The sequence below is a fragment of the Anomaloglossus baeobatrachus genome, chromosome 6 (genome assembly GCF_048569485.1).
Source record: "Anomaloglossus baeobatrachus isolate aAnoBae1 chromosome 6, aAnoBae1.hap1, whole genome shotgun sequence".
Taxonomy (NCBI): domain Eukaryota; kingdom Metazoa; phylum Chordata; class Amphibia; order Anura; family Aromobatidae; genus Anomaloglossus; species Anomaloglossus baeobatrachus.
Window position 1 is genome coordinate 500,297,219 of NC_134358.1, and position 22,154 is coordinate 500,319,372.

At 45.1% G+C, this 22,154-nt stretch overlaps 1 protein-coding gene across 3 annotated transcripts in view; it reads left to right on the top strand.

Annotated features, from left to right (window-relative positions):
• Positions 1-22,154, top strand: part of DPP6 (dipeptidyl peptidase like 6) — a 1,510,443-nt gene that overhangs the window by 1,281,450 nt on the left and 206,839 nt on the right. For all 3 annotated transcript variants that reach the window (XM_075315434.1, XM_075315436.1, XM_075315435.1), the window contains exon 8: positions 6,378-6,498. In XM_075315434.1, coding sequence (XP_075171549.1) covers positions 6,378-6,498 — 121 coding nt within the window. The remainder of the gene's footprint in view (positions 1-6,377; positions 6,499-22,154) is intronic.

Below are 22,154 nucleotides of genomic sequence, written 5' to 3' on the forward strand. Positions count from 1 at the left end.
CCCATTGACTTGCATTAGGTTCATTATTCGTGATGAATACCGGAATAGTACTTTGGGATTTGTTACGAATAATCCAAACACAAATAGTCACTATTTTGTCATCACTAATAATTTGTTATAGATTTGTTGTGGACAACTCAGTAAAAGTCGAGGTTTGGACAAGGCGGCAGCCAACGAACAGACAGCACGGCGCATTTTATACTCTTTAACTCTTGGACAAGACAGTCTCATAAAAATCTCTGACAGGTCTAATGCAGTAAAAGGCAGCTTCCCTCAGGCACTAACCTTTAAATGGATTGTTAGCTGGTCAGCATAAAATGCTCCCTTGTAAATTTGCCTTCTTGAAACAAATTAAGGCTCTTCTTAGTTGAAGGATCCACACAATATTACTAAGCAAATCATTAAGCGGACTCTTGACATCCTAAGATGTGATTTAAATAATGAATTAATTAATCCCCTCTCTATAGCTGCATAATAAAAATGGAAATTGCCTATTTTCTTCATCAATGACATAGGAAAAGTCACCAAAAAGAGACATAATTTAAAATCAAAGCCGATTGGTAGATATAGTTGTATCTTTGCACATCATATTATATTTGTAATTTTTTTACAATCCAATACAATTTATGGAAAAAGAATTTTCACTAAAGTAGGTGGCAGCTTGTCACTAGGATAAGCCATCACATATTATTATAATCAATGATGGGTAGACAGCCAGGTCCCCTTGTGATCCTGAGAATTATACAGCAATAAGGTTATTTAAAGGGAACGTGTCACCAGATTTGGTGACTATATGCTGCGGCCACCACCACTGAGCTCTTATATACAGCATTTCAGAATTCTATATATAAGAGCCCAGGTCGTGCTGTAGAACATAAAAATCACTTTTATAATACTCACCCACAGGGGCGGTCTGGACCAATGGGTGTCGCTGCTCTCCGGTCTGGTGCCTCCTCACTCCGGTCCTGCGCCTCCTCTCCGCTGCGATTGCCATTGTCCGTCAACATGGCCGAGTATGGATGACGTGTCTTACGTCATCCACATAACCCGGCATTGCGATCCTGCATAGGCAAACTTTGATCTGAGCTGCTCAGGGCAGATGGGCGGCACGGTGGCTCAGTGGTTAGCACTGGGTTCAAATCCCACCAAAGACACCATCTGCAAGGAGTTTGTATGTTCTCCATGTGTTTGCGTAGGTTTCCTCCGGGTTCTCCGGTTTCCTCCAACACTCCAAAGACATACAGATAGGGACTCTAGATTGTGAGCCCCAATGGGGACAGTGTTGCCAATGTATGTAAAGCGCTGTGGAATTAATAGCGCTATATAAATGAATAAAGTTATTATTAATTATTAATGATCAAAGTACTATAATGCGCAGGCACGAGGAAAAGTTAAAGACCACCTGCAGATTCGCACTACAATACTTTGATCTGCCTTGAGCAGGGCAGATCAAAGCATGCTTGCACAGGACCGCAATGCCGGCTTGTGTGGATGACATAGGACACACCATCCATTCTCGGCTGGGTAAAAGGAGGACTGCAATCGGAAGAGAAAGGAGGCACTGGACCGATGAGAGGAGGCGCTGGTCAAGAGAGCAGCGACACCCATCAGACTGGACCTCCCCCGTACGTAAGTATTTTAAAAGTGATTTTTACGTTCTACAGCGTGGCCTGAGCTCTTATATACAGTATTCTGGAATGCCGTATATTAGAGCTCACTGGTGGTGGCCACAGCTTATAGTCGCCAAATCTGGTGACAGGTTCCCTTTAAATACTGCAGCTTCTTAAAGAGTAACTAAATCTTTGGAAGTTTTTTTTTATATTTCACTGTCATTTTATGGGAAACAGATCCCCGTGAATCACTCAAAATCACAACAAGTATGCATCTCCATAGACAAGAGCCTATTCTTTTTATTGTATCCATACTCTGCTGTGTTTGCACACTTCGACAGAGGCTGTGTGCTTCTGTTTCATGAGCGGCACACTTCTCTGGGGGTGTTTGAGTGATTGGTGAACCTCCCAAGTGTTTTGTTACTGTTTAAAATAGCAGTCTAGTAATCTTTTTTATTCATCCTGTCAATATTATGCAGCAAGCATTAACATCCTCAGTTGTTCCATTTTTAAGGAAACATCTTGGTGTACTTTGATTCACTCAGGTCATGTGATCACATAGTGACATCCAGGGATTTTAAGCCTTTATGTTCTCTGAAGGCGGTCGCCATTTCAGTCACCAAAACTTTCGGTATAAATTGTATGGACTATACCACTGATGGTCTCCACAGGTGGTCACACTACTATCACTGAGAATTATGATGACTGCACAGCTTCCATCACACAATTATAAATTAGGATATGGCAGTTTAGCCTTCCTGATTGTTTATTGATATAGTAACTAATTTAGGAGAATACATTGGGGTGATAATCACAGTGTTACCAAGGCTGGGAGAGTTGGTAGTAGCTCTAGCTGCTTATCTGATGCTGTGAGGAAACACCAAAGGATTTATAGCACAGCATAAAGATGAAGGCTGAAAAGAAGCAAATAAGAGACTAAGCTACATGGTTGCATGTACATCATGTAGAAAAGAAGCGCACAGTGTGACAGGTAATCAGATGTGTGGTGTAGGGTAGGGAAAAAAATGCTGACCTGCTCCTTTAGCCATGCTTCTTTGCTCAGTAATGCTTATGGCCACCCGCTGTGTAGGAAACTGCATAAAAGCTTTATTTACCGTAATGGACCTGTGTTGCATTCGTGAAAGCTGTTAAAGATTTACAGGATGGAAGCTGAAGGGACCTTCAGCATTTACGGGAATTGTCACAGAGCTTATGGAATATCCCTGCAATAAGAATTGAATATCTCCCTCATGAGAGGTTTCATAAATACCGATGTTCATGCCGGTTTTGATGAGGGGATATGCTGGAGTCAGACACTCCTGATTAATTAAGAAACACCCATCTCTACATGAATCAGGAGTGTCTGGAAAGTGGTGTCCACTCCTTTGCGCCTGACTGCAAACCTTACTCAAGTAGGATTTCTGGTATGAGGAACGCCACATCTCATCATCAATTAGATCTGTTGCGTCTTGCCCCCTTATGGTCCCAGTTCCACCCATTTTGGAGATGTATTAGCTAAACTGGTGTAGCAACAGCAAAAGTGACATAAATGTTACAAAACTCCCCATTGGGCATAAAAGTTGTGACTTTCAAAGTGATTTAAGCAATTACATTAGCGTAATTGCTTAGGGGATTTTTGTGTGTGGTTTTTTTACACTGCATTTTTTATATTTTTTTCTGCTTTATTTACTTCTACAGCATTTGAAGGCACTCACCAGGGAAGCTTTGTTCCAAACTAACCGCAGCTCTGCTGTATAGGTTTACACATATACTTCTGCATCTTCATGTAATCCCACAGAGACTCGGTGATGTTGAGATCAGGGCCATATCATCACTCCTTGTTTTTCATAATGCTGAAGATAGCTCTTAGTAACATTAGCTGTATGTTTTGGGTTGTTATTTTTTTGCAAAATACATTTGTAGCCAATTAGACATTTCCCTTATGGTATTACATGATGGATAAGTATCTGTCTGTATTTTGCAGCCTTGAGGACATCATTAATCCTAACCAAATCCTTGACTCCATTTGTTGAAATGCGGCTCCAAACCTGAAAGAAACTTCACTGTTGGTTCCAGACACTTTATTGTACTGCTCTCCAGGCCTTTCAAGAACAAAATGCCTTCTAATATAGCCAAATATTTATAATTTTAACATCAATCCAGAGCATGTGCTATCATTTTTCTGCACCCCAGTTTGAATGTTTTTGTGCATAGCTGAGTTGTTTGGCTTTGTTTCTATGCTGGTATTGCTTTAGGGCCTCAATTCTCTAATGAAGACAATTTATGGCCAGATGTCTTAAAACTGTAAGATGGGTGTAGCTGGTTCCTGCTGGTTTCTGCCAGTTCTGCAGTTATGGCACTGCCAGACATGTTCTAGTTTTGAAGGAAAGTAACCGCAACATGTCTTCCATCTGCTGCCCTAAAGCGCTCTTTACATGCTGCGATCTCGCTAGCGAGATCACAAGCGATGGTACCCACCCCTGTCGGTTGAGCGACACGGGCATATCGCTGCCCGTGCCGCACAACCTCACTTACCCCCATCACACGGACTTACCTGCCCCGCGACGTCGCTCTGGCCGGCGACCCACCTCCTTCCTAAGGGGGCAGGTCGTGCGGCGTCACAGCGAAATCACATGGCAGCCATCCAATAGAAGCGGAGGGGCGGAGATGAGCGGGACGTAACATGCCGCCCACCTCCTTCCTTCCGCATTGCTAGTGGAGGCAGGTAAGGAGCTGTTGCTCACTCCTAGGGTGTCACACACAGCGATGTGTGCTGCCGCAGGAACGAGGAACAACATCGCTAATGAGAGATAACGATTTTTTGTTTTAGGAGACGACCTCTCCGCAGCAAACGACTTTGCCGCTTTTGCGATTGTTTTAGGTCGCACATAACTGTTACACACTACGATATCGTTAATGACGCCGGATGTGCGTCACAAACAACGTGACCCCGACGATAAAACATTAACGATATCATAGCGTGTAAAGCCTGCTTATGTTTTCTTGGCCAACCTTTGTGTATATGGTCCTCAATGTTGTACATTTCTTAGTGCTCCTTCATAAGAGCCTGAACAGCACAGTCAGCTATGAATTCTTTGTCTGGGAGGGACCTTGCTGATGCCATATAACTACCTTGTGTCTTGTTGTGGTGCTCAGAATTGCATGGGTTATGACCTGTGACATGAAACTGTCTTCCACAACCTCACCTTTATAGCAGAGTTTGGTTATTAATCACCCATTTTTATGCTTCTTTCACCACTGCTCAGTTTTAGTTGAGGTCTGTATGTTGATCTGCATATGAAAATGCTGATTATTATCACCTGCCTCGTATAATTTGTTACTCATACACTTGACTGAATGCCCAGAACTCCTTGATTTTGTACAAGTGTACGTACAAGAAATTATTGTGTTTTGAAAGCAAATGTGTTCAAATCAAATATTGATTTAATTTAGATTTCTCTTTTGTTGATTTAATTAACATTTTACTAATTGATCAAAAAAAAATAAACTAACTTCTAGTTTGTAAAGCCTTCTTACTTTGCAGCATTTTTTTTTCACATCTGCCTAAACTTTTGCACTATATTGTATGTCCATTTGGGACATAGCCACTCCTCTGTGGCGGCACATTTTGTAGAGTTTGCGGTGGACATTTTGTAGATTTAAGGCCATGTGCGCACTAGAAATTGACTTTTTCTCAAAGAAAATCCGGATCCTCTTAGGCTATGTGCCCATGGGAGATTAAATGTGCGGATATATGCGCAGGTACATCCACATGATTCGCGCAGCTGCTCGCCAGAATCTGCAGCTATTTTTAGCTGCGGTATTCCAGCGAAATAGCTGCGATAAACCTGCGGACATTCATGCGGATTACCTGCGGAAGTCCCGGCCTCTATCTCCATAGTGGAGAGCCGGGATTTCCACAGATAATTCCGCAGAAATAATTGACATACAATTACGTGCGCCTGCGGGACATCCACAGCATGTTCCGCAGCCACACGTATCCGCAGCATGGACACAGCACTCCCCATGTCCCATAGGACTGTTTTTATAGAGGTGAGCTTCCCTTTTATTTATTAAAAGTTAAGTTTTATTTGGTACCTCTCCTTGCTTTTCTGGTTTCATCTCTATACCGGTACTTTACCAGTAGCTTGTTTAAAATTGGATAATAATTGGTCATGACTCCGTGATTTAGTGTGGACAACTCACTCTACAAAAATACATGGACATGTTAACCATCACATAAACTATAACAGGTATGAGTTCTACAGTATTTGTGAAAAACATGGCTAGAACTGATATGTGAAAGACTGACGTGAATGAGCAGTCAACTGAAGTACTGCAGCTATGAAATTTGCAATGCCTGTCAATTGACACTGCAGACTTTCTGTGCAGCAGATTTCATAGATATCTCATCCACAATGCTGCTACTATGATACACTGCAGATTTTCAGTCTATACGACCCATGTAAACATATCCGTATTTTACTATGCATATACAATTTCATCCAAAATTACGCATCATTTTATGGAAAATACAACAGACAAAGTGGATGCAAAAGAACCGCTCTGATATAGACTTGCAATACGAAAGCATGTCTGATCCCGGGAACCTCCATCCTCTTCAGGTCAGCCGCGGAGCTGTCTATGGACCTATTACAATTCCCTAACATGATGTAACTGTCTGATTTATTCTACACATTCACATAGATTAGCTGGAATAAATCGTACTATCTGACAACTAGAATCTTTTCTGTTCTTTATTTCCAGATTTTTATATTTGAAAATAACATCTTCTATAAAATGAATGCTGACGGCCGCCCCATTCGCTTGGTCTCCACTGGGAAGGAAGGAGTCATTTTTAACGGACTGAGTGACTGGCTTTATGAAGGTAGGACAAATTGTGTTGAAAAAATAGAGCCATGTGAATGATAGCTGACATTTCACTGTAATAAAACCATACATTAGGGCTCCATACAACAACATTAAAGTCTTTCGGCCCTTTCGATGCCAATATCACTCCCATATGAAATGTGGCAAAGGGCATTGATAGCATTTTTGTGACAGATCATTGTGTCTTGTTTCTAAAATTGCATCTGCAGTCAGCTTTCAGAAAGGTATGCATCACTTTCTGTGCCTGGAACATAAATAGGCCTTGTATTTTTGATGTATAGGGTGATGTATCAAGTCTAGCAAATGTGCATTTTGCTGTAAAATTGACGTGAAGTGCAGTTTGTCTCCTGGCACCAGTAGATCAAACCACAGTATTTGCTTGCAATTTTTCCTTTGTAAACCATGATTTTATACAAGCAAAATAGAAAGGCTCAGTAAAATTGTCTGTATATCAAAGAACACACTCCTGTAATGGGGCTGTTTACTCTTTAAAGACAAAATACAGTCTACGGTTTAAATACTATGGAAGAAGAAAGAGAAATGTTAGCAATAACAAGATCCGCAAACACATCAAAAAAACTCAACCACACCAGTTGTTTTCAGTAAGACTGGACAAGAATCTAACGTGTATGGAGGCCCTGAAATTATCTACCTGATACTTTCCCACACATAATATCTGGTCCTCATAAGACCTCCTCCACTCTTGTACCTTCCTCACCCAATTGGCTCTAAAAGTTTTCCCAAACAGCACCAAGCCTTTGGACTTCTTGTGCCTCCTCATGTCACATTGTCTCTAATAAGCTGATGACAGGAGACAATCTGATGTGACCTTCAGCCTGATAACTCTTCATGAAAACCTATAGTCTGCAATTACCCTGCTAGCACTTCACTACCAAATTATGTAACAGATAGTTTCCTACACATAACATCTGGTTCTCACGAGACCTCCTTTTCGCCTCTACTCTCATATGTTCCTCAACCAATCAGCTCTAAATTTTTTCATAAACATCAACAATTCATTGGAATTTTTGTGCCTGCTTATGTCACCTTGTCTCCAACAATCTAACGTGAGAAGACAATCTGACATGACTTTCAGCTTGAGAACTCCTCATGAAAAACCTATAGTCTTTAATTATCCTGCTGGCACATCACTCCCAAAAAGGTACCCATAAAGCCGGCGTTGCACGCAGCAACATATCTAACGATATATCGCTGGGGTCACGGATTCCGTGACACACATCCGTCATCATTAGCGACGTCGCTGCGTGTGACAGCAAGGAACGACCGTTAACGTTGGAAAATACTCACCTTATCGTCCATCGTTGACATGTCGTTCCTTTTTAAAAAATCGTTGATTGTGGAGGACGCAGGTTGTTCGTCGTTCTCGCGGCAGCACACATCGCTGCGTGTGACACCCCGAGAACGACAAACAGCTTACCTGCCGCCGCCGGCAATGCGGAAGGAAGGAAGTGAGCGGGATGTTACGTCCCGCTCACCTCCGCCCCTGCGCTTTTATTGGACGGCCACTTAGTGACGCCGCACGAACTGCCCCCTTAGAATGGAGGTGGTTCGCCGGACACAGCGACGTCGCTAGGCAGCTAAGTCCCGTGTGACGGCTCCTAACGATATTGTGCGCCACGGGCAGAGATTTGCCCGTGACGCACAAACGACAGGGGCGGATGCTTAGACCAGCGATATCGCTAGCGAAATCGCTGCGTGTAACACCCCCTATACTCTCCCACACATAATATCTGGTCCTCACAAGACCTTTTTCTCTCCTCTAGTCTCATACGTTCCTCACCCAATCGGCTCAAAAAAATGTTCCAAACATCTCCAATCCTTTGGAATTCATGTGTGTTTTCATGTCACATTGTCTCCAGTAATCTGATGTGACCTTCAGCCTGAGCTCTCTTCTTCTGCAATGATCCTGCTGCCACTTCACTATCACCGGAGATGCTCCAACCCCCAGATCTGCTGTCTCCTTTCCCATCACTGTGTAGATTGTAAGCCAAAGTGGGCAATGTCCTCTCCCTCTCTGCACCAGTCTGTCATTTTCTTTTCTTTATATAGGTAATATGTATGTAATCCTTGTCAAATGTACAGTACTCTGAAACTAATGGTGCTTTAAAAATAATAATAAAAATAATATTAATCTCAGGGGAAAAGAAGAATCAGGTTATGTAACTTCAATGCTAATTAATTCATTATCTCTGAAGATGTCACTGCAAATGGTGGTATTTTTTGGCTTCCTACTCTCTCTGCAAAACACATGATTATTCGACCGAGCTAAGTATTCATGTGTATGTGCCAACAACTATCTAATGTGCATGGACATCTCTAGAGTATCAAAATCATAGATGTCTTACCATGTGTATTGTTCACATCAGTGATCTCTAAAATGTGGCTTTCCAGATGTTGGGAAAATATAATATTCAACATCCCCTTGTATATGGAAGGCTGCTGTGATGAGAGGGGTATGTTCAATCGTTGCAACAATTTACAACCTAAAATCTGTTTCTGCAGAATGTATAATAATTTCTGCGTGTCGTTTTCAAATGTATCAGTAAATATACACTAACACTGAAGATCTGCGTAATCTAGGCTCAACTATGACCAATGTAAATCTTAGAACCATTAGACCATCTAAGGTTGGTTTATGAAGAAGGTATTTAAGAAGTCAAACCTGTAGGTACATAACACAACTATATGTTACTATTAGTGATGAACGAACACCACAATGCTTGGATGATCACTACTTGAATCAAGCAAATCGGACTGCTCATCATGAGTAACAAGTATAATGGAAGTCAATGGAAAAGTAGAGCATTATTCCAGAAAACACTCCAAGGAGGTCTGGGGGGTGGAGTAGTTAAATCGCCAAAATGAATGGAGACAGTACCCAAGTGGAGTGGGAACAGCATGGAGAAGTTGCTTAGATGCATCTCTGACTCCCAGATTGCTGCCTGGAACAAGGTTGTTCGAGTAGTACCCCATTTTTACAGAGTGACAATAAAACATGCAAAACTGCAGATAAAATGTATTTTACAGCACAAAAATGTTAGGAAAGACTCTTTCCTGCAAAATTACACATATAAGGGACGAGAAAAAAAGGAAAAAATGCCTCCTCCAACCCATTAGGCTAATCATTCACTTCATCTTTAATAGGGTATGCCACCCCAGCAGCGGATCGAACCGCTCGGATCCAGGATGGTGTCAGTTCGTGGCTTGAGGTTCTCCGGACCCGGGGGCTTAGGGGCCATACTCTAAAGTAAAAAGGGGATATTTACAGGGTAGTTGTAGTTTGTGATGCCACCCATGGTGTGCGGCAATTGGGAGTACCACCGCTGCCGTTGTTGGGAGTACCCGGGGTGATGGATTGGGGCAGGCAGCAAGGTGTTATTACCCTCCATGGGTAGGGGTAGGCCCAGGGACTCTGGATGGTGATGCGGGGACATGGTGCAGGAGGTCACTCATGTACTCACTCAGCCAGTAAGCAGATGCTGACAACCGGGTAAACCAAGTCTCTAGGTGCCGCTGCCTCTCTCAGGGAGCTCGTCCGGGTCCCATCCCCTGCAATGCTGCCTGGTGTACTGTGACCTGCCTCCTGGCACAAAGTTGAGATTTTACTGAACTGTCCCGGTAGTTTGGAACTTGCCGGGCCCCGCTCCCCACTGTGGCTAAGTGTGGGAGCCCTGAGAGCTCACGCTTAGGATCTTGTGGGCTGCATATGTGGAAGGCCCTATTCCCCTCATTGTACTAGTGCCCCAATTCTGGAGCTAGTGGGAGCAGTCCATAAAGGTGCTGCTCTCCGCAGGTTAATTGCCGGGTTGCCTGAACCTTCTCCCCAACCTAGGGTCCGTGTACTCTGCCATGCCTTTGGTCCCGGACCAGAGATAGGACCAGACTGCTGATCGTCCTCTTGACAGGTCCTGGGCACCTCGTTTCAATCCCCAGCGGCCGGGGGTCCGACTCCTCTAGGTCCAGACACCGCTTGCAACCTAGACAGCTACTCTCGGGAGCCATCTCTCCCTGCCTCCTCCACTTCACTTCACTTCACTAACTGACACTTCACTGACACTCTCCTGACCCACCCCTTCCTGATCCTTAGGTGGGTGACTCTATTCCGCTAAAGCCGCCCACTAGTGTGTCTGGTGGGTGTGGTGCAGGGTGTTTATAGAATTTCATTTGCTGTTGGAGGCAGCACCACAAGATGAGGACCCAAAACCATGAGGGATTTGAATACTGCACTAAGATAAGAGCGTGCAGTACCCTGTGACGACCTGATAGTCCAGTGGCGTCACACAAATAAATAGCCACCCACCAAACCACAGGCCCAAACAAGAAATGGACATATTTCCAGGCTGCTTGTGCTGGAAATGTTGCAGTTTAGGCTTGTGGACACAGGTTTTCTGCAATCTCATGGTCAGAAGTCGTTTGATCTATTTATGCACATAACAGCTTGTTATAAATACAAAAATATATACACCTGCTCTTTGAAAAGCTAAAATATGCAGACATTGAATAGCGGAATTTTGTCCCTGCATTACTGTGATTGGAACTATGTTTAAATAATTAGATACTTAGCTTAGAAATTGGCCAATCAAGGTGAGCCCGACAGCCAACGACAAGGCATATCTCCTTGTTGGGACACCATCCTAATATGCTCTTATCTAGGTTAAATATAAAACTACAAGTTATGGGCAGGTAGGATCCGGTTTATAAAAATTCACCTGAAATGGCGCTAGTACGTTTTAACAAAATGCAAGCCATTGAAGGTGTCGAGAGGTTAGGTGTCGAGTTTACATTTTTTTTGTATTAAGATATCTATGTTAGGAAAAGCTAAATCTACATTGACCGTTTTATCACAATACTTGCTTTACTTTTCTATTAGTTACATTCACTGATGCCATTTTTATATTGACTATTATTTTCCATATCTCAAAATAACCCATGTGTGATAAACCTATTGGAAGATCAGCTCCTCAGTGAATGATAACTAATGTCACAGTGTGACGTTAGAAAAGAGCCAGATGCTCCTGGGCCCCTGGGGTTTTGCTATACTGATTGTCATTTCCATCCTGTTTTCTTCTTCATAAACCAGCGTGACAGGATATTAAACACAACAGCATCGTGACTGTAGATATTGGCAAGCCGCTTCTAAGGTTACTTAACCTTTCCTGGACCCTAAGCCGAATTTTAATCTTAGCCACTTGCAGAACTTAAAGAGTAGACTTTTCTGTATAAAGGGTAATTTTATTGTTGGGCACATGGCGTTAGCGGAGACTCCTTGGACACATTTTATGCATAATTCTACTCCCGTGTATTTGACTACATTGAATGTATGTATTTATCCATATAATAGCATATGAAGTCACAGTAAAAAAATAAATATGCACCCTCCTCCTCAACACGACCTCTTCCTATAGGCCACCTTCACTACTTGGTCAGTATTTTACCTCAGTATTTGTAAGGCAAAACCAGGAGAGGAACAATTTGAGGAAAAGTATAAGGCTGGCGTCACACTTGTGAAGCCATCAGGGAGCTACAAGGTTCTGCATCCTCACCAGGATGCAGGGCCTACCCCCTAGGGACCCGGAAGACCAGTGCCGGTCACACACAAAAAACTCCAAGTAATCCCAGTTTTCCCCAACAATCCCCCATACAATGGTACAGGGCTAGGTCGGACCAATGGATGGTCGCCTAGAGGTGGAGCCAGTCCAGTCCATTAGTTGACCAGGTGGGAGGGGGGACTGAGGACAGACAGTCAGATAGTCTGAGAGAGTCGAGGAGTGAAGGTGGACCGGAGGAGACGCACTGACATGGGGTTGACAGTAACCTGGTGCTCAAGAGGGTAGCTACAGGTGGTGTACGGTGAAGTACTCCCGGAACTATGCACCAACGGGGTACAGGACCCTAGGACAGGCAGAAGCTCCAAGCCAGCCTAACACCTGCACAGCAAGGGGACCATCAAGGACCTTGCTGACCCTAAGAATCCGAGACTCAGTAGCAAAGGGAGAGCCGTGGACAGAACCAGAGACTTCAACCCCACAGGGTTCATGCTACCATCAGGCGGACAGCAGTGGAAAGGAACACCACCGGATGGGGACCCCCAGATGCTCTACGCCACAGGGACCCACCAACCAGAGACCGGTGCAGGGGAAGAAGACACCAGATTACTAAACTGGCACTGGGACTAAGGGAACCTGGAGGTGAAACCAGCCAGCCTCGGGTAACCAGTTACCACCAGCAAAAGTGAGTAAAAACCCAGTTGCACTGAACGCTTGTGTGGACTACCTTCTTCCAACACCCGTCACATCACCTACCCTCTGGGGCCCGGCCCGGCTTGCGGAGGGCCTACCATCCAGGCTGCCATTAACACCAGCCCCAGTAGTGGACATTGTGGAGCGGCGGCTCTATCTACATAGCTACAACACCCCAAGTGGCGTCACTTGTGAACATTATCCTAATCCCTTGTAAATATATCCCCTTTACAAAAAGGGCCCAGGGCACGGAATCGGGCAACGGCCACCCAAGTGATATTCCCCAGTAATACACTGCCCGGGACCGAGTACCCCATATCCCTGGGCATAACACTTGCATGTGACTCGTGCGTAACTCGTGCAAAACTCGCATCGCATCACCCGGCATGGGCGCACATTCTCTTGATGGGAGCGAAGCAGCTGCTTGTATTTCTATGCAGTGGAGATGCTCCTGTTAGGAGAGTGTGCGGCCATGCCGGGTGATTCAATGCAAGCTTTGCGCGAGTCACTTGCAAGTTTGTAAGCACTAGTATTTGAGAAGTTTGTAGATAAACGAAAAGGGTGAGGCAAATATAAGCAATCCACTGCTTATATTTGCCTCACCCTTGATGTTTATCTACAAACTTTTCAAATACTAGTGTTTTGTAATAAAGATATCTCTCCATGATTTTATATTGAGAAAGAAATATTCACCTATTTCTAGAGGTGAAGGAATCTGTAAAAAATGTTCTTATGAGTAGTGATGGACAAACTCACAGATATCTGAGATTAGCGGTACTAACCAGACTTTAAAAAAAATCGGTTCCAACCCGGATTTGATCCCAAATATCTGGCTGGATGCTGGTCCCCATATAAGTCTATGGGGACCAGAAGCCAGCACTTAAGAATTGAGGTAGAAGTGATAGGAGGATTAGAGCAAGCACACTATACTTACCGAGTCTCCAGCTTGGCTGTAACTGCTTTTGGGCTGCTCACTCTTTTTCCAGGGCCACTCAGTATTGCTCATCCATTGTCACTGCTTCCCCCTCCCACCTGTAATCCTATTATCTGTGATTGGTTGTAGTCAGATGCACCCCTAGCCTGTGTGATAGCGGGTCTGACTGTATGCGATGACGGGGCCTGTCTGCAATTCACATCGGGGTATAAAAATTTATAAATAAATAAATTGGAGTAGGGTCCCCCCATTTTATGATACCCAGCACAAATAAAGCATTTTTCCTTTATTTATTTTTTTTATATCCCGAGTTGCGGGACCCCAATCATTAGCCAAAGTTCCCTGAAAACTCCAGGCTCAAGTCCGGCACCCGGATACTTTTACAGTCCGGACCCACACATCACTACTCATGAGTTTTTGTGTTGGGGTAATTTGCTATTAGGGATTATCGAATACCTCAAATATGCGGCTTCGCATATATTTTCCGAATAGGTCGCCGCTATTCGAATATTCGATGCACAATGTAAGTCTATGGGAAACCCGAATAACAACTATTCAGAACTATTCAGGTTTCCCATAGACTAATGCCGGCATCACACAGGATGATAAATCATGCGATCGCATAAGCATTCGCACCCGCCCCCGTCGTTTGTGCGTCACGGGCAATTTGTTACCTGCCGGACGACCTCGCTGTGAGTGGCGAACATCCTCTTCCTGAAGGGGGAGGGACGTTTGGTGTCACAGCGACATCACACAGTCGCTGGCCAATAGAAGCGGAGGGGCGGAGATGAGCGGGACGTAAACATCCCGCCCACCTCCTTCCGTCCGCATTGCCAGCCAGACGCAGGTAAGTTGTGTTCGTCGTTCCCGTGGTTTCACACGGAGTGATGTGTGCTGCCACGGGAACGACGAACAACCGGAGCACAGAAGGAGGAATGACTTTTTGAAAATGAACGACGTGTCAACGAGCAACGATAAGGTGAGTATTTTTGCTCGTTCACAGTTGTTCCGAGGTGTCACACGGTACGATATGTCTGACGATGCTGGATGTGCGTCACTAACGACGGGACCCCGACGACATATCGCCCGATATATCGTACCCTGTGACGCCGGCATTACATTGCGCATCGAATATTCACATATCGGCGATCTATTCTGAAAATATTTGCGAAGCCGAATTTTTGAGGTATTCAATCATCCCTATTTGCTATCAATATACAGTCAGACACAGAGCCAGGCATTTTTTAAACTGTTTTTTACTTAAAAAAAAACAAAAAAAAAACATTTTACCTTTATAGCAGTGAACATATATAAAACGCACAACCAAGGGTTCCATTGTCTAGCATTTTTCAGACTTTTAGGCTTTTTCAACAAAATTGACAATAAAGACTGGAATGCATGAGTGTTTTTCAGTATTTTGGTCTTAATAGTCCTCTAAATGGGAAAAATACTTCTGTTATCCATTTTTTTTAAAGATGCCATTTGTGATGATGCTGCATTTACTGACATTTTCAAAGGTCACGTAGCACTTCATAAATTTCCTATATTAGAAAATGTTAAGAGGCTTGTCTAGATTGTTGTATGTCCTATTTATGCATAAAAAATTAGCAATTGTCCAGTTACAGACGTATTTGGCCAAAACAGTACAAACTGCCCAATGTGACAGCATTCGGAGGGAAAAAAATTTGAAGTGAATTTATTTAAGGACTTATCCTAAAAACATTTTTTTAACCTTTTTAAAATAACTCAGCCAAAGCTATAGGGATCCTCACTGGATCATTTCTTTCTTGTCTTCCGAACTCCTGCATAGTGTGAAGTGGATAGTCTTTCAATGCTGGCCATGTGGCTACGATAAACTACATTTCCCACAATCCCCGCCTTCTTCACCTGATTCCCTACTCCCCTCCATGCACAGATAAGATTAGCTGCTCCTCTATCTACTCTGTGATCTGCTAATGGCAGCGCTGACAGGAGGAGACACGGTGCCGTGCATAGTTTCTAATATCATATCAATAAATGTAATCACTTCTGTCCACACTGTGCCGCCCTGGCAAAACCAGGGTGTCACAAAGGTCTGCATCCATCTTTCTGGTGCAGATCTCACTGTCCCTTGGGGAGTTTCCCACACCAATACACACCAGCCAATCAGGCCCCACTCGCCCCCTACTCAGGAAAATGGGAGGGGGAGAGAGGAGCTTGGGGAGAGCAGAGTGTAGTTTCAGTCATTCTGCAGGTCTGGAAGGAGCCCCTGTGTGGGGCTAGGAGAAGTGGCAGTGAGGGCCTCAGGAATAGGCTAGCGGCTTCCTGTGTACGGAGCAGACACAGACACAGACACCAGGCAGGAGAAAAGCACCCAAAGTACACACACGGGTGTGGGACCCGTCCTCACAGCAGCCGTGGGCACCACTTACCAGCAACTTGGTTAATTCTTGGACTCGTATCAGTTATTGTCTTATACTGTGAGTACTCCTGCACCACCCGGTCCAAGCTGTGGACTGCACCCGTTACTCCCCAATCCATCACACCGGGGTCCTGGGACATCAACACCCTACCCGTGGAGGGAAAATCACCACCTTGCTGCCCATTACCATCCCCGGGATCCTGTGACCGGCAGCGGCGGTGCTTCATTACCTCACCGCACACCATGGGTGGCGTCACGGAACATAGACTACCAAATCTCCCCTGTATATAATCCCCTTTTTGCTGTGGAGCCTGGGATCACAGACCGGGTCACGCCACCGTGATACTCACAGAAGTGACCCCTTGGCCCGGATCTGAGTACCCCCCTATCCATGGGCGACACAAATTGGCGTCACAAACAGGATTGAACCCATCCACTTTCCCTGAAAACGTGGGCGGAAGTGAAGCTCCGGAGGAACGGAAGCGAAAGAGAGACTTTAAAAGTTGCCAGAAGGACTGCTCCCGAGTTCCAAGGGGGAGCAGCAGGAAGGGACTGCAGTTCATGTAACCAGGACTGTAAAGGCAGGGACACCAGGACTTGCCTAATTCTGTTCCTAGACAAGCAAGCTGCAACCCCGATGACATCTCACCCGGCTCCGGCAGTCTGCCCGGCTGCAACGGTGATGACGTCGGCTCTGGCAGTCCGCCCAGCCTCAGCAGAGGTGACACCCGACTGGAGGTCTGCCCCAGATGTGGCGCCAGCCGCTCCCAGGTACCCCGTCCCAGCTGTGGAGCAGCCGGAGTGCACCTGCAGAGATGAGGAGCAGGCCACTGAGCGATGGGGCCCTCGGCAGTTAGCGAGGCCAGTTGTAGTCGACGCCGAGGGCATCCGAGTGGGCCTGGCTCCTGAGCAGGAGGCGGAGCACGGAACCCGTGCCCCTACTGGGAGCGGCGGCAGCAGCAGCGGTAGCAGAACATGGACGGCTACCCACAAGTTGACAGTTAAAAGTTGAACGTTTTAAAACGTTTTAAAATGTTTTAAGGACTCACTGCTACACAAACCCGTGTTCCTTTGTTGAACGTCCCTGAGTTCCCCGCGGGATGCCGGACCCTGCCCGACTTGTTGAACGCCGCCGGGGTCGGAGCCTCGGTGGGTGACATCAGGGGTCGGAGCCCCTGGTGGAGGACGGCAGGGAGTTGTGAGGAGTGAGGACAGTTTCTGCTACATAGCCTGGCTCACCGTACCCGCACTGCAGGCAGTGGAAGACGGGGTCTTTCTGGACAGTGTCACCATGAGTGGATGTGGCATTGGGGACTCGTGCTGCCCTGTGGTGAACTTTGGGAAAGTTACCGAGGAAGCTGTGTCGGCAGCAGAGTTAACACTTTACAGTTTGAGCAAACTTACCTCCCGATGTGGGAAGATGCATGTTTGTAATGTTTAAAGGGGTTGTCCGACATAACAAAAATTTTTGAGTTTAAGCTAATCTGCGCTATATTGTTAGATTAATCACCCCTACATTGTTATTTTTTGTTTTCTAACTTTTGTTCCTCTTGAATTCACCCTTTATTCTCTGAAACTTCTTGTTTACATTCAGCTCCAGCAAACTGACCACTTCCTGTGCTGAACCTCCCAGTCACAGCTGGCACCGCCCAGCCTCAGTGTCCAGCCCCACCCCAGTGTCCAGCCCCACCCTCTGCCCGCCCCCTGCACACACATTCCCTGTCAGTATATTCTGCCCCAGCACCTGACCTGTTATCACTACAGGGCAGGAAACTACACTGCAGGACACTACACGGCAGGACACTACAGGGCAGGACACTGCAGGGCAGCACACTGCAGGGCAGCACACTACAGAGCAGCACACGACAGGACACTACAGGGCAGGACACTACAGGGCAGCACACTGCAGGGCAGGACACTACAGGGCCGGACACTACAGGGCAGGACACTGCAGGGCAGGACACTACAGGGCAGCACATGACAGGACACTACAGGACAGGACACTACAGGACAGGACACTACAGGGCAGCACACTACAGGACACTACAGGGCAGCACACTACAGGGCAGCACATTACAGGACACTACAGGGCAGCACACTGCCCTGCAACGTCGCTCTGGCCGGCAACCCGCCTCCTTTCTAAGGGGGCGGGTCGTGCGGCGTCACAGCAACGTCACACGGCAGGCGGCCAATAGAAACGGAGGGGCAGAGATAAACGGGACGTAAACATCCCACCCACCTCCTTCCTTCCTCATTGCAGGCGGGACGCAGGTAAAGAGATGTTCCTCGCTCCTGCGACTTCATACACAGCGATGTGTGCTGCCGCAGGAACGAGGAACAACATCGTACCTATCGCTGCAGCTAAATTATGGAAATGACCGACACTACACAGATCACCGATTTTCGACGCTTTTGCGATTGTTTATCGGTGCTTCTAGGCTTTACACGTTGCGACGTCGTTACCGGCGCAGGATGTGCGTCACTTTCGATTTGACCCCGACGAGATTGCAGTAGCGATGTCGCAACGTGCAAAGTACCCCTTACAGCCGAGCATCGCAGTCGGAGTGGAGTCTCGCTGTTCCTCCTTTGACATAAGCGGGCGCACAGTACCTTTGTTCATCCTGTTTAGTTAGGAAGATACTTTCATGCACATGCCATTTAACTGTACTGTAAGAGGAGGATAACCACTATAGATGAATAGCCAGCATATATTTTGTATATGCATCCTGGAGGAACTGCAGGGCAACTAGTGGGCAAGACTAGATCGCACAACCCTGGTCTATGGACCTGGTTTAGGTCAATGCTCTCTGGCCATGGACAGGAACTGTGCAAATGTCCTCACATTCTCGGTTCCAGGCAACACTTTTGATTTTCCAGCCTTACGTGAGTCATTTGTATGGTGTGCGACACACAGATGATGTCTCGCTAGCTCAGCTAATCATAAGCTGAGCCTGGGATCCCAGAGGGTAAGGAAATTTGCCTGTCCTGTCCACAACCAGTACTGATTAGGACCATAGACCGGAGCTGTGTGAGGTGATCCGCTCATCTCTAGCAACCAGAAAAGCAAAATCCTCTGACGGTTTTAAGGAGGTGATAGTCAGAGCAGCAAGCACTTTGGGATTTTAATTGCATTTGATAACTTTATTTATTTTATGATTTTAAGTCACTGAGCTATAAATTATATTATGGGAATAACCCTTTTACCCTTCACTCTTGGGTGATTTTCCATTTTTCATGTTTGTTTTTTGCTCCCCTTCTTCCGAGAGCCATAACTTTTTATTTTTCTATTAATCATGCTATATTAGAGTTTAGTTTTGTGGGACGAGTTGTACTTTTAAATGAAATCATAAGTTTTACCATATAGCGTATTGGAAAATAATAAATAAATTCCAAGTGTGGAAAAATTGCAAAACCAGTGCGAGTGCACAATGGTTTTGGGGATATTTTATTAACTGTGTTCACTATATGGTAAAACTAATGTGTCATTGTGATGCCTTAGGTCGGTACGAGTTCGTAGATACCAAACATGTATAGGTATACATTTATCTAAAGGGATAAAAAAATCTGAAGTTTGTAAAAAAAAAGTGGTGCACCTTTTGCACTATTTTCCGTGACCCATAGAGGTCTAATTTTTTTGGGATATGGGGATCACTGATGGCTTATTTTTTGCGTCTTGAGGTGACGTTTTTAATTATACCATTTTTGATTGCCCGTTATTGCATTTTGTGCCTGTTATCAAGCATTTATGAACTCCAGTGTTTTGTTTTGGGTTTTTTTTTAACTTTTTAAAACTTTTTTTTACATTTGTTATTTATTTTACTAGTCCCTCTAGGGGACTATAAGAGTCTGCAGTCTGATTGCTGATTCGTTTCTGATGATCAAAGCAGCACAGCTCTGATCAGCAGAAATGATGTGTTTTTGTTACAGCTGCCGCTCTGCCGGCTTGAACAGAAACTATGTCATAATAGTGACAGGATTCATCACATGACGCATCGCTACCATGACAACCATCGGCTCCCCGTGATCGCATCACGGGGTATCCGATGGTGGCGGGGAAAGCACGTTCCCCACTGTGGAGATTTAAATCGCACTATCCCATTTTCACAGTGTGATTTAAGGTGTTAACAGGCGTGAGTTGATTGCAGATCCATCTGTGCCTGCGAGGCAAACATGGCTGCTGTTCAAATCAGGAATCAAATCATGCAGGGATCCTCTCCCCCAGCTCACTGCAGCAGGTTGTGCAGGGGTAAATGGTTTCATATAATGATTTTTCTCTACATCTACTCCAGACTTATATATAGGGTACAGGGTACACATCCTGGTAATAATTTTGATGCACAATGCAGGAGGAGGGACTCTGTGAAAGCTCATGCAATCTACAAATAATAACGTACCCAGTGAGGTAATGTGCAATGAATGTTTCAACAACTGCTGCAAAACTGGGACATGATGGAGTTTTATAGAGAAACCTGTCTTGTTGCTTTTACCACTAAAACTGATGTTATTGCTGTATAGGTCAGAGGTCCCCCAACCTTTCTGTTATGAGGGTACCACAACAGAGAGTGGTCCCTCCTAGTTCTGGTGTCAGGAGATCACAGCACAGCTTCATACACACTTGCTTAGGGTAATATTGCTGGCTGTGCAGATTCCCCTTTTTACTGCACTGCTTGGTTTAAGTTGATCCTCTGGTCTCCTAAACTCTGAATGAAAGCTATAGTCAGCTGTTCTCTATTGCTATTGCTCTACTATAAAGATTTCCCTCCTAGCCCAGGTAATCGCTGGTGATAGTTTCTATTTAGTTTGCATCTAGAGTGAACCTGCGAGCTGGGGACCAGGAAGTAATTCAGAGAACATTTGTTGTGTGAAAGCTGTGAGTTTTTCCCTTCCTTTGTCCTTTTTGTTTTTTCCACAGTGGTCCATTCCTTATTATTACCTCAGGTTGTTTGGAGTGCTTTGTATGATTGCTGTTTATTTTTGCCATGTCTGTCTAATCCTTTCTGTGTCTTTAATCTGATGCAGGACTAGGGTTCCTTTTTCCCTGTGCACTAAATAGGGCTTAGTCCAGGGAAAGCCAGTGATAGACATATGATTGCTGGGGTGAAAGAACCCTAATAGAGACGTTAGGGAGTGCAGGGATCAGCCTCAGGTGAGTTTAGGAGGTGACCCTGCTCCCCTTTCCCTGGTACCAGGGCCCACCATTGTATCATGTATGCTGTGTGTTGCAATGCTTGCCGAGGGTTCCCATGTACCTGGTGGAATCCCCGGTAGACACTTTCTGATCTTGAGAGCCACATCCAACTGAAAGAGAAGAGAGCCACATCCAGCACCTTCTTCCCTCATACTAGTGACACCCACATCCTCTATTACCAGTATAATAACAACCAAAGATTTTCTACAGAAAACACGCCAAGGTAGTATACTAAGATCCATTGGTTCCTTACAAAAGTTACCATCTGGAGACTTGGCTCTTCATAGTTGTTTGCTAGACCTTTGCTAATGCACTAAGCTGACAGACAGCCGCAAGGCAGACATTATGTATTGGCGAGCCACTTGTGTAGCCCCGAGCTGCAGCTTGGGGACCCCTGATACAAGTCCTAGAATGACAATAAAAAAATTATGTCTGTCCCGTAGTAATTTGATGTACAGATGTCACGGTTGTGTCACAGTTGATAGACAACCCTGTGGTTCCTGGCTGCAGCAGGTTGTTTTGTTTGGCTGCTCAAACTGATCTTTCATATTCCATTTTTTCCTCCTTGGTGTCATTGGAAGTCTATGTATTGTTTCTGTTAGGGTTAATTCTCTCCCTTTTCGACCCTGCGAATATCTTGGCAGGTCAGCTGCAAATTCTTATCCCAATTCCCTATGTCTACAGTATATATACCTGCATTTCCCCTTGGTTTGTTGCAGGTGACAGTTTCCTCCTATGCCGTCCACATTGCTAGCAGTTGGCTTGAAATCTCCTGTGGAAAAACATTGTATGTTGTTGTCATTCTCCCAAAGTCATCTTGAAAATAACTTATCGATTTACATTCCCTTGTTTGTTTTCCCTGTGTGTTTTT